We start from the raw sequence: 15,757 nt of genomic DNA on the forward strand, positions 1-15,757 counted from the left end.
TCTTAAGTATCAACAAAAGATGTTCATGGCAACATCTGGGAAGAAATGACTTTACCTGTCATCTCGCCCTCTTCAGCTCTCCCCTCTACTTGCACCTGACCCACTGCTATCTTTCATTAGCCAAAACATCCATGCTTGTGACTTTCATGCTAGTGCGAGTCTTCTTATTGTTTACAGAGCAGATTTCACTCCCCTGTCAGCTTTCTGAGAACTTACTTCAGCTCTTGCTACAGTGAAATGTATCTTAGCTTTTGATGAATTTATTAGCCATGGTGACTGATGTCTCCCCTGGTGTTCTCGATCATGAGGACTCCGTATATATATTAGTCTTGAAAATATCCTAGATCCCCCAACTGGATCTGCTGTAATGGTTCACAAAAAATTCTTCAAAATGTCTCTCGTGTTCTTCCGAGTATAACTATCAATTTCTTTTAATTTCTCGACAGCAAAGGGACCCATCTGTTTCGCTACTTCTTCAGGAGAAATGTAACCTAACAGAAAACTGTTTTTCATTTCAATCCATCGCGAACATGCGGCTCAAAATGGTGGATGTTTAAATAAGACGCCTTCACCGATGCTCCTCCTTATCCTGACGTCTTTACCTTTATCAGCCAATCAGATGTTGAGTACTCTAAACTGAGGAAGCGTAACATCTCCCGAGCGTGAAAAAAACAATTTTTGCTATAAAGACACTGATAGAAATTAATAAAACACTTTCCATTCTAGTGGTCCATTAAGTCCCTTTGGACTCACTGTTTGCAAGTAATACATCCATTTCTGTTCTTTTTGATGAAGAACTCGTGAAATGTCTCCTCTTCTTCCATTCACCTTTAACTGTTCTATAATTATACATCGTAATTGGACAAATGCATGATTTCTTTCAACACAGTGTTTGACTAGAGCATGTGTAGTTTCTCTGATTGAATCCCATGCTTGTGTTCTGACAGTCTAGTTTTAAACATGCGTTTAGTTTGTCCAATATAACGCAAGCCGCAAGGGCAAATGATCATGTAAATTACTGCTTTTGAAGTGCAGGTAGTGCTGCTTCTTTAAAAAAATCCATTTGTTGTTTGTCGGATCCTAAAATGTATCAGTTTCTTCCATCACTTCGCACATGATACATTTCCCACATTTAGCATGACCTGTCAAGCCCATCTGGGTGTGTTCTGTGTCAGACCTAATATCAGAACGGCATAAAACATCAGACAAGTTAGCTCGTCTAGAATAAGATACCATGCATTTCTGTCTGGAAAAGACTTCATGGCTGACCATTTTTTTTTGTGTGTGTGTGTGGGGGGGGGGGGGGGCAGCACATAACTAATATGAGGCAATGATATCCACTAAGAGTAGGACCTCAGACAGGAATACCATGAAACAATTTCCACCCCAGAAAGGGGGATACAGAAGTGAGGCATGTCATCTCATTCATCTCAGAGGAGGTTAGTTGGAAGTTGCAGCCACACTCATGGGAGGGTAGCTGCAACCTCAGGCCTTGATCTGGGACAGAGGTGTTATGACTTACTAGTTGCCTATTAGCCACATGGAAACTGATATTGTACAGTCAGGGCTCTGCCTCTTAATTCGGCAGAACCTCCGCCGGAGTGACTCGAGGTTCCTCCGAATGCCAAATCTTCTGCAAGATATAAGTTTGTACACCAGGAGTCAGGGAATGGCCCTTCTTGCCTTCAGCACACAAATTTATTTGGAAATCAAATAGGACTCACAAAACTGATTGGGGGTGGGCATTACATTGGTACAGATGATGTCATTGAGGGGGACATGAGGACAGAGAGTACCGTTTGTGTGCAGTATTGTAGGGATGTGGGAATGGTTTTCCTTTCTAGTACATAGCTTCTATTAATGAATGTGTATGTGCACATATCACTGATTACCCTTGAATGCTGACTACAGTTTGTGCTTACATTGCTGAGGGAGCTCTTATATGTGTAGCTACAGGAGGGGGCCCTGATAGCCCAGGAGGAGTGGGGGAGCAAACACTTACCTCTCCAACCTGTCCCTTATCTCACACCAGGCTTTGATGGAGACAGTCCTGGGGGGGCAGGTGGTGGTGGCGGTGAAAAAGAATTATTCTGTGCTTTACGCACAGGTGCACTAGGCACAGAGTCTCCTGCTCACTAAAATTTGGCTCCCGTCTGAGAGCCATGTTTCTCAGTGAATAACCGTTGGAAAACGTGCATCACCTTATATGGATGCCCATGCGTGATTGACGTTCTTACATGCACAGTTCCATATATGGACGGGTCAGTACGTGCACGTAATGGCTCCACACATGGATGGCCGTCACGCATGGACGTCAATGGACCGTCGTCATGCCTGCAAGGCTTTATCTGGATGAGTACTTATTCACACGTGTGGAGACTTCCTTATATGGATCATTATCAAGTGTGCGAACTTCATATATACACAATAAAATATGTATGTTCCTTATATTTCCTATAGCTGCATGTTCCAGAAGTACAGTGCATGTAGTCGCGGATATGCAGGTACGGGGAAAATAAAAGGAACACTGAGAAGTATAAAGTACAGTAACAAGGACGTGTTTCTCACAGAACTGCCGAAGGAACAAATATGCTTTGCAGTATTTTTCCTATACTTTGGCCGTTCCTGATTTGGGCGTTTTCAACTGGGATAATGGATTGTCTAAGGGCGTCCTTATTCTTATACTTTGGGCATCCCTGATTTGGGCGTTTTCAACTGCGATAATGGAATGTCTAAGGACGTCCATACTATTTTTCCATTATACCTACCTGATTTTGGCCGACTTCATGAGGGCGTCCTCATTCATACTTGGACGACCTTTCGAAAATGCCCCTCAAAATCATCCTGAGAAACACCCAAATTAAGATTCTGCTGCTCAGGTGGAGAAGAAATACTTCTAACATTAAAACGTTCTTTAGAGGGGAGGAGGGAGGGACAAGGGAGGGACTAGCTTAGAGGGTAGGGAGGGACGGTGGTAGGGGGGGTATGGAGGAGTGGGGGAAAATAATAAAATGTGTGACGATGTGAGAGGGGATTATGTTGAAAGTTTTGAAAATGTTGTGTTTACACTGAAAAAGTTTGTACTATTTCTTATTGTAGTCACCAATAAAAAGTTTATTAAAAAAAAAACACAAAAAAACATTCTTTAGAGGAGTTACCTGATTCTAGTAATGAAACTGACTCCTAAGCTACAGTGTATGGACTGCAATCTCAGTCTCTTGAATTTACTCCTAACACCCACCTTACTACTACCATTGTGCCAGACACGTACAGGCAACTTACCAAGGTGTGTTTGAACATTTCTTTCAATCAAGCCTGTGGCACCCAAAGTGATGGGAAATATTTGCATAGTTTATTGCAGTTTATATAAAATACATTTAAAAATAAAACTACAAAATAAGCAAAGAAAAGAAAACTCAAGAGTTTACAGTGAATGAAATGTGCCACATACCATGACAGGAATGAACCTCACTTCTAGGCCAGGCTATGTGGAGAAGGATCTCAGTCCCTCAAATTTACTGTTAACGTTTGCCATAGAACTTCCATCATACCATGGAGAGCTTCTCTTTGGGGTTCATAAAATGTAACATGTAAAGACAACCTATGCAGATGTGTTTGGAAATTCTTTTTGATGAAGCCTGTAGCTCTCAACATAATGGAAAATAGGTCTGAATTCTTCTGCCCTGCCACATTTTCTTGTTCTCGGACTGCATTTGTTCCTGCCTCAGGATCTTCTATCTCTCCATACGATTCACAGGGTAATTGGATTTTCTGGTGTCTTATATGTCTTCCTTTCCCAGTGAAGCTTTTAGCGCACTCAGTACCTGAAAATTATTTCAGTCCTGTGTGGGATTTCTGAAGTGTGTGGTCAGTGTTCCCTTCTCATTAAAACTTTTACCACACTCAGTGCATGAAAATGGTTTCATTCCTACATTTTTTTTGTTACATTTGTACCCCGTGCTTTCCCACTCATGGCAGGCTCAATGTAGTTTACATGGGGCAATGGAGGGTTAAGTGACTTGCCCAGAGTCACAATGGTTGTTTTGGTGTCTTCTAAGTTTTCCATTATGAATAAAGCTTTTACCACACTTACTACATGTAAATGGTTTCTCTCATGTGTGGATTCTCTGGTGTTTGATCAGTGCTCCCTTCTGAATAAAGCTTTTACCACACTCACTACATGTAAATGGCTTCTCTCCTGTATGGATTTTCTGGTGTTTGATCAGTGTTCCCTTTACACTAAAGCTTTTACCACACTCACTACATGTGAATGGTTTCTCTCCTGTGTGTTGTCTCTGGTGTATGTTCAGTGTTCCCTTCTCGATAAAGCTTTTACCACACTCACTACATGTAAATGGTTTCTCTCCTGTGTGGACTCTCTGGTGTATGGTCAGTGCTCCCTTCTCAATAAAGCTTTTACCACACTCACTACATGTAAATGGCGTCTCACCTGTGTGGATTCTCTGGTGTCCGAGCAGTGCTCTCTTGTCACGAAAGCTTTTACCACACTCACTACATGTAAATGGTTTCTCTCCTGTGTGGAGTCTCTGGTGTTTGGTCAGTGCTCCCTTCTGAATAAAGCTTTTACCACACTCACTACATGTAAATGGCTTCTCTCCTGCATGGATTCTCTGGTGTATGGTCAGTGCTCCCTTCTGAATAAAGCTTTTACCACACTCACTACATGTAAATGGTTTCTCTCCTGTGTGGATTCTGTGGTGTTTGATCAGCATTCCCTTTACACTAAAGCTTTTACCACACTCACTACATGTAAATGGCTTCTCACCTGTGTGGATTCTCTGGTGTCCGGCCAGTGCTCTCTTGTCACGAAAGCTTTTACCACACTCAGTACATGTAAATGGCTTCGCACCTGTGTGAATTCTCTGGTGTATGGTCAGTGCTCTCTTGTCATGAAAGCTTTTAGCACACTCAGTACATGTAAATGGCTTCTCTCCTGTATGGATTCTCTGGTGTCTGATCAGTGTTCCCTTTACACTAAAGCTTTTACCACACTCAGTACATGTAAATGGCTTCTCTCCTGTATGGATTCTCTGGTGTCTGGTCAATTTTTCCTTTTGGGTAAATCTTTTACCACACTCAGTACATGTAAATAGCTTCTCACCTGTGTGGATTCTCTGGTGTCTGGTCAGTGATCTCTTGTCACGAAAGCTTTTAGCACACTCAGTACATGTAAATGGCTTTGCACCTGTGTGGATTCTCTGGTGTATGGTCAGTGTTCTCTTGTCACGAAAGCTTTTACCACACTCAGTACATGTAAATGGCTTCTCTCCTGTATGGATTTTCTGGTGTGTGATCAATGTTGCCTTTAAACTAAAGCTTTTACCACACTCACTACATGTAAATGGCTTTTCTCCTGTGTGGATTCTGTGGTGTATGGTCAATTTTCCCTTTATACTAAACATTTTACCACACTCACTACATTTAAATGGATTCTCACCTGTGTGGATTCTGTGGTGTATGGTCAAATATCCCTTTGTACTAAAGATTTTACCACACTCACTACATTTAAATGGTTCCTCACCTGTGTGGATTCTCTGGTGTATGGTCAAATATCCCTTTGTACTAAACATTTTACCACACTCACTACATTTAAATGGCTTCTCACCTGTGTGGATTCTCTGGTGTCTGGTCAGTGTTCTCTTTTCACTAAAGTTTTTACCACACTCACTACTTTTAAATGGCTTCTCGCTTGTGTGGATTCTCTGGTGTATGGTCATTTTTCCCTCCTCATTAAAACTTTTATCACCCTCACTACATGTAAATGGCTTCTCACCTGTGTGGATTCTCTGGTGTTCTGTGAGATCTACCTTCTGCCTGAAACTCTTATTACACTCAGTACAAGTAAGTAGTTTCATTCCTGTGCGGATTCTCCAATGTCTAGCACATGCTCCCTTCTGATTGAAGCTTTTACCACAATCAGTAGACGTAAATGGTTTCACTACTGAATGAAGTCTCTTACGCATTGTGAGCTTTCCTTTCCAACAAGCGCTTTTACCGCTTTTAGTACAAGTATTTAATCTCTCATTTTTCTTGATTTCCTGGTATTTTGAGAGTGTTGCCTTCCTGCAAAATATTTTTCCAGATTTAGTAGAAGTGTCCGATTCCTCACCCGTTTGAGTTTTTTGATGATCTGTGACTGCTTCCTCTTGACTAAAGCTTTTCTGACATTCAGCACTTGAAACTGATCTCTGTCCTTGGTGGAATTTTGCATTCTTTGTAAAATTTTCTTCCTTGTTGGAGCTTTTCTCACATCCAGGAGATGAAGATATTCTCTCACCAGTGATGTTTTTCTTGTATTTTGTAATGTCTGTTTTATTGATAAAGCTTTTCCCATGTTCTGTACATGTACACATTGTAGTTTCTTTATTAGTTTTCTTGGGTTGCATTAGCTCTTTCTTCCTACTGAAACCTTTCCCACATTCAGAACTTGTAAAATGTTTCCCTTTTAAGTGTGTTTTCTGTTGTCCCTGTAGTTCTCTCTTTTGACTGACATTTTTCCCACTGTCCGTAGATGTAGACGGTCTCTCTTCAGTATCAGATCTGTGATGTGATTTTAGATTGACATGATTGCGGAGGAATATCTCACAAATATCAAAGGAACAGCTTGGATTTCTCGTCTGGTTTCTCTCCTCTTCCCCTGTCTCTATGATATTACTGGTACCTTTTTCACACAGAGCTGAGCCTCCTGGTGAAGGTTTTTGTTTATTTTGATTGTTTCCCTTTTCTCCCCTGTCAGAACAGGAATAAGTCTCCTCTTTCTCTCTTTCTGATAACATCTTTTCTTCTTCAGGCTTCTCACTGAGCTCCCAGTTATGCGTCTCTGTATTACTATTTTCAGGCTCCTCTTTTTCTAAAGAAAAAAACAGCATTAAAAGACATAAAAAAACAAAGCTACAATCCAAACGTATCATAGGCATAAAAGCAGCAATGATGAGCCAGTAATTATTACATTGTAAAATGGACAAACAATCCACCTAAAGCCGCCTAGATAAACATATTTTTAATATATTTTTAAGGGAGGGGTCTGTGGGGTGCTATATGTTTTTTGGTTTTGTAAGCAGATTATTATATCCCTTTATTTGTGTTTATGTTTAAGGGGATTGTTTGTTCATTTTACAATTTATAATTTTTTTTTAATTTGTATGATGTTTTTATTGAATCACAAGAACACAATTTACAAATGATACTGCATATGTGAATACCAAACATCATTATACATGAAAATTATATTCACAATAACTCCAGCTTTAGCATGAGTAATTGTTCCAACTTTATCAGCAACTCAAACATTGACTCCAATTTTTGAAAGTTTTGAATGAAATCCCCCTTCTTCTCCAAACCTACCTATAAACCACCCCTCCACTCCCCCCTTTTAACATGTACAGTGATTCAAGAAGGGCTCCCATATTGCTTCCCACTTCGCCTGCGTACGACCTTGCACTGCCCAAAGTCTCTCCATTTCACATATGAACCAAAGTTTGTTTAACCATCTCATCAATGGAGGGACTTTCGTAGATTTCCAAGAGGCTGCAATCACAACTCTCACTGCCAGCATTGCCTGCCTGGTCAGTATTGCCTGGGCCTGATTCAGACCAAGTGGTTTTTTTTTTTGCAAAAATGAAAAACTCAGGAGACCACTTAATGGGCCTTTTAAACCATGTCTGCAATCTGCCTTGTATTGCTTTCCAATAGGCCCTAATTTTAAAACAAGTCCACCAAATGTGGCCCATCGTACCCTTTTGACATCCACACCAGCACAATGGTGAAACTCCAGGAAACATGTGGTGTAATCTAGCCGGAGTCAAATACCACCGGTAAAGCACTTTAACTACATTCTCCTGAAATGGAACTGAAATGGAAATCTTGGACCAGTTATTCTCAAAAAATAGCCAATCCCCCTCCCCAATAGTCACCCCCAGTTCCTATTGCCACCTCTCCCTGTGAGCATGATTAGGGCCCAGCTGTTCACGCATAAAGGAATACAAACATGTAATGAGGCCCCTGGTAGGTTTGGCGTCCTCGCATAAGTCCTCAAGAAACGTATTCTCTCGCACTATGGTAGCTTGGATCTCCCTTGAACTAAGAAAATGCCTCAATTGATAATAAGCAAACAACTCATTGGGTAATATAGAGTATTGTCATTGAAGGGAATCAAAAGAAAGCAAATACCCATCATCAAATAACTGACCCCATGTTGCCAAGCCCAGAGAACGCCACCTATTGAAGGGCTCCGAGGAAATACCAGGAGGAAAACGTGGGTTATTTGTTATTGGCGAAAGTTTAGATAAAACCCCCTCTGGACTAGCGAACAGCCCATCCCAATAATAAAAGGTAGACAAAATCGAGGGACACAAGTCCCCCCTCAATGACCTATGTTTACGAGGAAGCCACATCATGGCACAGAGCGGACAAGAGCCCACCTTTTCCTGCTCTAATTTAACCCATAACTTACGAGGATGATCTTGAAACCACTCAAAAGCCGCCCGCGCTTGTGAAGCCTTATAATACCACAAAACATTCAGAACACCCAATCCCCCCTCCTCTTATCCTTATACAATAAGGCCCTTGGCAAACGAGGCCGTTTATTAGCCCATACAAAACGAACCAATTTGTTCTGCACCCCCGCCAGAAAATCCCTGGAAACCCTAATAGGGAGAACTTGGAAAAGATACATCAAGCGCGGCAAAATATTCATCTTCAGCACCGCAATTCTACCTAACCAAGACAGACCTGTAGTGTCCCATCTCTCGAGATCCCTATAAATAACCTTCAAGAGAGGCGGATAATTTACTGAGAACAGCTCTGAGAAATTAGTAGTAATAGTGACCCCCAAATAAGCTATACCTCCTTTTACCCATTTAAAAGAGAAGGATTGCTTAAGAGACTCCAGCACCTGACGAGAAATACCAATCACAAGAGCCTCTGATTTACTCTCATTTAATCTGAATTTTGAGACTTCTGAATAAAACAACAATGCTTTCATCAAGTTAGGCAATAAAATTAGTGGTTTTGTCAGAGACAGAAGCACTTCATCAGCCAAAAGCGCCAACCTGTATTCCCTCGGACCAACCTGAATGCCAGATATATTAGGGTTCCATGACCAAAGCAAATAGCAAATTACCCCCATTAACTCATACACGTGCTCTAGGTGAAGTATATAGAGCCTGTATCCATCTACAAAAACCCGCACCAAATCCAAAGCGATCCAACACTTGGAACATAAAAGGCCAGTGGACTCAAAGGCTTTCTCTGCATCCAAGCCCAATAAACAAACCGGCAGGTTTAATTTCTTAGAGACATGTATCAAATTAACCATTCGCCGAATATTGTCCATTGCCTGTCTTTGTCTATCCTTTGACCTTCTACTGATTTTCTCCTTTTAACCTACAAATGCACTCGATCTACAGCCCCTCCCTACCTCTCTACCCTCATCTCCCCTTACATTCCTACCCGTAACCTCCATTCTCAAGACAAATCCCTCCTGTCGGTACTCTTCTCCACCACTGCCAACTCCAGGCTCCGCCCTTTCTGCCTCGCCTCACCCCATGCCTGGAATAAACTCCCTGAGCCCATATGCCAGGCCCCCTCCTTGCCCATCTTCAAAGCCTTGCTCAAAGCCCACCTCTTCAATGTCGCCTTCGGCACCTAACCACCATACCTCTATTCAGGAAACCTGGACTGCCCCTACTTGACATTTCGCCCTTTAGATTGTAAGCTCCTTGGAGCAGGGACTGTCCTTTATGTCAATTTATGTTAATCTGTACAGCGCTGCGTAACCCTAGTAGCGCTCTAGAAATGTTAAGTAGTAGTAGTAGTAGTAAACCCCGTCTGATCTGGATGAATTAAGTGCGGCAGGATATTTACCAGACAACTGGCTAGGAACTTTGTTAAAATTTTTATATCAGAGTTTAGTATCGAGATAGGGCGATAGGAAGCACATTCTGTCTTCTCTTTGCCAGGCTTAGGGATAATCGCTACCCATGCTTCCATCACAGAGAGAGGAAATTCATTGCCTATTAAAATCTCATTTATAATCTCTGTCAAAAGAGGAGCCAATTCCCCCCGGAATGCCTTATAAAACTCGTTGGGTAACCTATCAAGCCCCGGTGATTTGGCAGTTGGAAGAGCTTTAATCGCCTTAGAAACCTCCTCAACTGTAACCCGCCCGTCTAGCACTTCCCTCTGAGCTACTGTTAACTTAGAAAAAGGACATACCCCTAAGAATTTTTGTGTCGCTCCAGGATTTATCACAGTGTCTGAAGTGTAAAGAGATTGATAAAATGCCTGAAACTTATCCCTGATCTGCTTTGAGTTAGTCAGCATCTTGCCCATCTGATCTCGCACTTTGAGGATGGTCCTGTCTACACTTGACTGTCTCAGTTTAACCGTCAGCACCCTACTCAGTTTATTACTAAAGATAAAGTTGGAATGTTTCTGCTGATCATTGAAAATTTGTAACTGGTCAGAATATATCTGGTCCAATTTCAAACGTAACGCTTGTATTTCCCTCAAAGTTTTAACTGAATGAGAAGATTTATGTCTCTCAGTTAGAAGATTCAATTGTGTTAAACACCTGGCAACCTCTGCCCTTTGCTGTATGGCTCTAAAGCTGGCCTTTTGGAGAAAATAACCCCTAGAGACCGCCTTAAGTGCGTCCCAGACAACACCCAAGGAGGGTCCTGATTCCACATTGAGCTCTAGCTATTCTTGTAAAATCTTGCGGTAACCTGCTAGAATTTCCTCCTCCTTTAGCAAAGCCGTATTCAGCGACCATCTCCTCTCCCTTTCCTCCCCACATAGCGAGGGAAGACAAACACAAACAGGGGCACGATCCGACAAAGTAGCTGTGTCTATGTCTTGTTAATATATGGCCTAGCTTTGGATCTACCACTGGAATAGTGAGGGCCAAGGCTATGAAGCCTAAGATAACTAAAGTACTGACTAGGCCAAATATCTGTAAAAAGCAGGTCTGAACCATGAGTTCTGACACAAACTGGTACAGCTGTCACTTTAAATCAGATGAACAAAATGGAGTCTATGAGTTTTGTATAAAAGGCAGCAGAGGTTATACAGGGTTATACAGAGTTCTTAAGATGGTGTGAAAAGTATGTGAAAACTATTGCAACAGGGAACAGGTGTCTCAGAAATGAGATGTGAAAAAAAGAACTTGTTCCCAAAACATACTGATAAGCCCGCGTGGGAACGTATCATCTCAGAAATTGAGAGCTAGGTTTCCCACCATTGACTTCTATGGAGAGGTTGTGTATAAAAGAGGGGACAATCTGCCATAGCTTTGGTGTCTGCCCCAACGCTTATCTCAGACGGCGAAGCTCTGTCCGATTGTACCAAGAATCTGTCTGCTGAATGTACCTGATTAAAGTCTGATGTCTGTATTTGTACCAACTTGAAGACTTGTCTTTGGGTAAGAAATAAAATGTATCTATCTATTTAAACCTATCTCTGTCTTTATTCTATCTTCTCTTTACCTTACATTTAGTTTACAAGGCAGATCACATACACTCAGTTTCTGGAGAAACTTAGACAGAATTTTAATGAGCATTATCTGGGAACATAAATGGCACAGAGTATACCTAGATCCAGGAAGACAGAAAGCAGTAGTTATGGGAATTAGAATTCTATTACAGCCCCTAATGCAAACCCAGAGCAGACCTCCTTGTGATTGGGTGACAATGGAGGTTGGAGAAACCATGCAGAACCTGTTATGTAAAATAGGTATCTTTAGTCCCCCGTGTGATCTGGAGTCAGAAAGAGGTCCAAGAGGGGGAAATTAAAACAGTCTGAAGTCCAACCAGCATGAGTCAGTGATACATCAACAAAAACATAATCAATACGAGAATAGGTATTGGGAGTGGAAAACGTGAAAAAGGATCTGAGGAAGCTAGAAGAATGGTCTAAGGTTTGGCAATTAAAATTCAATGCGAAGAAATGCAAAGTAATGCACTTAGGGAATAGAAATCCTCGGGAGACGTATGTGTTAGGCGGGGAGAATCTGATAGGTACGGACGGGGAGAGGGATCTTGGGGTGATAGTATCTGAGGATCTGAAGGCGACGAAACAGTGTGACAAGGTGGTGGCCGTAGCTAGAAGGTTGTTAGGCTGTATAGAGAGAGGTGTGACCAGCAGAAGAAAGGGGGTGTTGATGCCCCTGTATAAGTCGTTGGTGAGGCCCCACCTGGAGTATTGTGTTCAGTTTTGGAGGCCGTACCTTGCGAAGGATGTAAAAAGAATTGAAGCGGTGCAAAGAAAAGCTACGAGAATGGTAAGGGATTTGCGTTACAAGATGTATGAGGAGAGACTTGATGACCTGAACATGTATACTCTGGAAGAAAGGAGAAACAGGGGTGATATGATACAGACGTTAAAATATTTGAAAAGTATTAATCCGCAAACGAACCTTTTCCGGAGATGTGAAGGAGGTAGAACGAGAGGACATGAAATAAGATTGAAGGGGGGCAGACTCAAGAAAAATGTCAGGAAGTATTTTTTCACAGAGAGAGTAGTGGATGCTTGGAATGCCCTCCCGCGGGAGGTGGTGGAAATGAAAACGGTAACAGAATTCAAACACGCGTGGGACAAACATAAAGGAATCCTGTTCAGAAGGAATGGATCCTAAGGAGCTTAGCTGAGATTGGGTGGCAGAGCCGGTGGCGGGAGGCGGGGATAGTGTTGGGCAGACTTATACGGTCAGTGCCAGAGCCGGTGGTGGGAGGAGGGGCTGGTGGTTGGGAGGCGGGGATAGTGCTGGGCAGACTTATACGGTCTGTGCCAAAGCCAGTGGTGGGAGGAGGGGCTGGTGGTTGGGAGGCGGGGATAGTGCTGGGCAGACGTACACGACAGGTACAAATCAAGGTAAGGTATACACAAAAAGTAGCACATTTGAGTTTATCTTGTTGGGCAGACTGGATGGACCATGCAGGTCTTTTTCTGCCATCATCTACTATGTTACTATGTTACTATGTGAGTGGGAATAAAACAAATAATCCCGGATCCCAGGATGAGAGACACGCCATACATCAGATACTCCCAAATCTATTCAAGGCCTGGGAAATCATGACATCAACTCCCGATGGAACACCCGACCTATCCAGCGCTGGGTGTTGCGTGGCATTAAAGTGCCCCCCCCCCCCACAATAACTTTCCCTGGAGGACAAGAAGTAAAGTGGCCTACCAATTGAGCCAGGAACCCACTCTGTCCCCCCATTGGGAGCATAAATTGAGGCCAATGTTACAGCCAAGTCACCCACTAATACACTCAAAATGAAAAAACGCCCCTCTCTATCGCGCTTCGTTTTCACCACCTGACACTGTAATGATGAATGAAACAAAATGGCCACCCCCCTTTTCTTAGAGCCATCTAATGCAGATGAATAAAAAACATAGGGATACTGATGATGGGATAAAAACATTTTGTGGTCCCTTCTCAAACACAAAGAAAAGTGCCAGTGAACTAACCAATTACAGACCAGTAGCATCCATTCCCTTAATAACCAAACTAACGGAAGGGATGGTGACCAAACAACTCACAAACTATTTAAATAAATTCTCAATACTCCACGACTCCCAATCAGGATTTCGGTCTAACCACAGTACTGAAACAGTACTAGTTACTCTCATGACCAAAGTCAAACAAATGATTGCAACTGGAAAGAACATACTTCTTCTACAATTTGACATGTCAAGCGCTTTCGACATGGTTGATCATGGAATACTACTACATATTCTTGAGTACTTCGGAATTGGAGGTAATGCTCTCAACTGGTTTAAGGGATTCCTAACCACACGATCATACCAAGTGACATCTAACTCAAATACTTCAGCCACATGGATACCTGAATGCGGAGTCCCACAGGGATCCCCCCTCTCGCCGACCCTATTCAGCTTAATGATGATACCCTTGGCCAAACTATTATCAAACCAAAACCTCAACCCATACATATACGCAGATGACGTAACAATCTACATCCCATTCAAACAAGATCTAAAGGAAATTTCCAACGACATCAACCAAAGTCTCCAGATCATGCACTCATGGGCGGATGCATTTCGGCTGAAACTTAATGCAGAAAAAACTCAATGCCTAATACTCACCTCTCAACATAATAAGAACAAATTCACCGCCATTAACACACCAAACCTGAACCTTCCAATTTCGGACACCCTAAAAATCCTCGGAGTTACCATTGATCGACACCTAGCACTTGAGAGCCATGCGAAAAACACAACCAAGAAGATGTTCCACTCAATGTGGAAATTAAAAAGAGTAAGACCTTTCTTCCCAAGAAATGTTTTCCGCAACCTGGTACAATCAATGGTGCTCAGTCATCTAGACTATTGTAACGCACTCTACGCCGGCTGCAAAGAGCAAATAATCAAGAAACTTCAAACAGCCCAGAACACTGCAGCTAGACTCATATTCGGTAAAACAAAATATGAAAGTGCTAAACCCCTACGAGAAAAACTACATTGGCTCCCACTCAAAGAACGCATCACGTTCACAAAATCATTCACGGGGATGCACCAGCCTACATATCAGACCTGATAGACTTACCACCCAGGAATGCCAAAAGATCATCCCGCATATTCCTCAATCTGCACTTCCCTAACTACAAAGGTCTGAAATACAAACTAATGCACGCATCAAACTTTACCTACTTGAGCACACAGTTATGGAATGCATTGCCGCGCAAATTAAAAATGATTTACGAATTAACGAACTTCCGCAAACTACTGAAGACCCACCTGTTTAACAAGGCTTACCACAAAGATCAACCAATGTGAATATACACAATTCCTCCACACAAATTCAGAACTGTCTTACATTATCTGCTTGTTATTCTACTATTATGTTTCTTCATTATCATGTTGCCTAAGATCCTTCTGTAACACTAAATGTTTATTTTCTAATATATTTCCACCATCCAAGATGTACTGTAAGCCACATTGAGCCTGCAAAGAGGTGGGAAAATGTGGCATACAAATGCAATAAATAAATGTGTCTTCTGGAGAAACACCACCTGCGGTTGAAAATGTGTTAATTCTTTAAACAATTTCTGGCACTTTTGTGGAGAATTCAGGCCCTTCACATTGTAAGACAAAAATGTTAAGTCAGTAGTCATATCAAACCTCTACCAGGCAGGCATACAACACACACCGTCAGCAGAGGGAGCCCCCTGCAAAGTATCAAAACCAACGCTCCCCCCTGACCCTGCACATCAAAGTCCCCCCCTACCACCCCAAATCTCACACTCCCTCCCCCTCCCTCCCCCCCCACACTCATCAAACCCCCACCAGACAGCGCCAAATGACCCTGAATGGGACACAGAAGAAAAACACGCCCCGTATCCAACAACCCCCCAATCCCCCCCACACTCACTCACCTCCAGCCAACCTTACTGCAAGTAAACTTCCATCCAACTACAATAAGGTACCCAAACTTTAACACAAATCCTCCCAGCTATAATCCCCTGAACACACAGCACATAAATGTACCCTAACTTGCTGCATATTACCCTTCCTAGTATTGAGCAACACAGGTACACAGAGTCCAGATTAGTCCCCTTGCTTCTTGGCCTTGTGGGTCACCCCCTTCCACTTCATCAGCTTAGCTCTTGTAGAGGATGGCAGAGCAGAAGAATCAGCAAACCCTTCCTCGTACAGAATTTTCCATGCCTCAGTCACCTTACGCGGCCGAACCTGCTTGCCCTTAATATTAAAA

The 15,757-nt window shown here is 42.4% G+C and overlaps 3 protein-coding genes across 5 annotated transcripts in view; 2 read left to right on the plus strand and 1 right to left on the minus strand.

Annotated features, from left to right (window-relative positions):
• The window catches only part of LOC115477517, an 881,049-nt gene that overhangs the window by 625,840 nt on the left and 239,452 nt on the right, over positions 1 to 15,757 (plus strand).
• Positions 1 to 15,757, plus strand: part of LOC115463183 (gastrula zinc finger protein XlCGF7.1-like) — a 227,596-nt gene that overhangs the window by 89,327 nt on the left and 122,512 nt on the right. The gene's annotated exons all lie outside the window — the stretch shown is intronic.
• LOC115463157 (gastrula zinc finger protein XlCGF57.1-like) lies at positions 3,416 to 6,347 on the minus strand. 2 transcript variants are annotated; one of them, XM_030193412.1, is made up of 3 exons: positions 4,928 to 6,347; positions 4,097 to 4,870; positions 3,416 to 3,824 (listed from the first exon to the last, which is right to left on the minus strand). In XM_030193412.1, exons 1-2 carry the CDS (start codon positions 5,982 to 5,984, stop codon positions 4,113 to 4,115), a joined length of 1,815 nt encoding a protein of 604 aa, XP_030049272.1. In that variant the 5' UTR covers positions 5,985 to 6,347; the 3' UTR covers positions 3,416 to 3,824; positions 4,097 to 4,112. The 2 variants fall into 2 exon arrangements, with proteins under 2 accessions (XP_030049272.1, XP_030049264.1); XM_030193404.1 differs by lacking the exon at positions 3,416 to 3,824 and having other exon boundaries at positions 3,971 to 4,870.

This window comes from Microcaecilia unicolor, chromosome 1 (assembly GCF_901765095.1).
Source record: "Microcaecilia unicolor chromosome 1, aMicUni1.1, whole genome shotgun sequence".
Classification (NCBI taxonomy): Eukaryota; Metazoa; Chordata; class Amphibia; order Gymnophiona; family Siphonopidae; genus Microcaecilia; species Microcaecilia unicolor.

What these genes read in the sequence shown, in the direction of transcription:
- LOC115463157 (XM_030193412.1), bottom strand. Translation starts at nt 5,984, where the DNA reads ATGCGTAAGAGACTTCATTCAGTAGTGAAACCATTTACGTCTACTGAT. An exon ending in GCCATTTACATGTACTGAGT is followed by an intron (nt 4,871 to 4,927) that starts GTGCTAAAAGCT and finishes GAATTCACACAG; the next exon opens with GTGCGAAGCCATTTACATGT.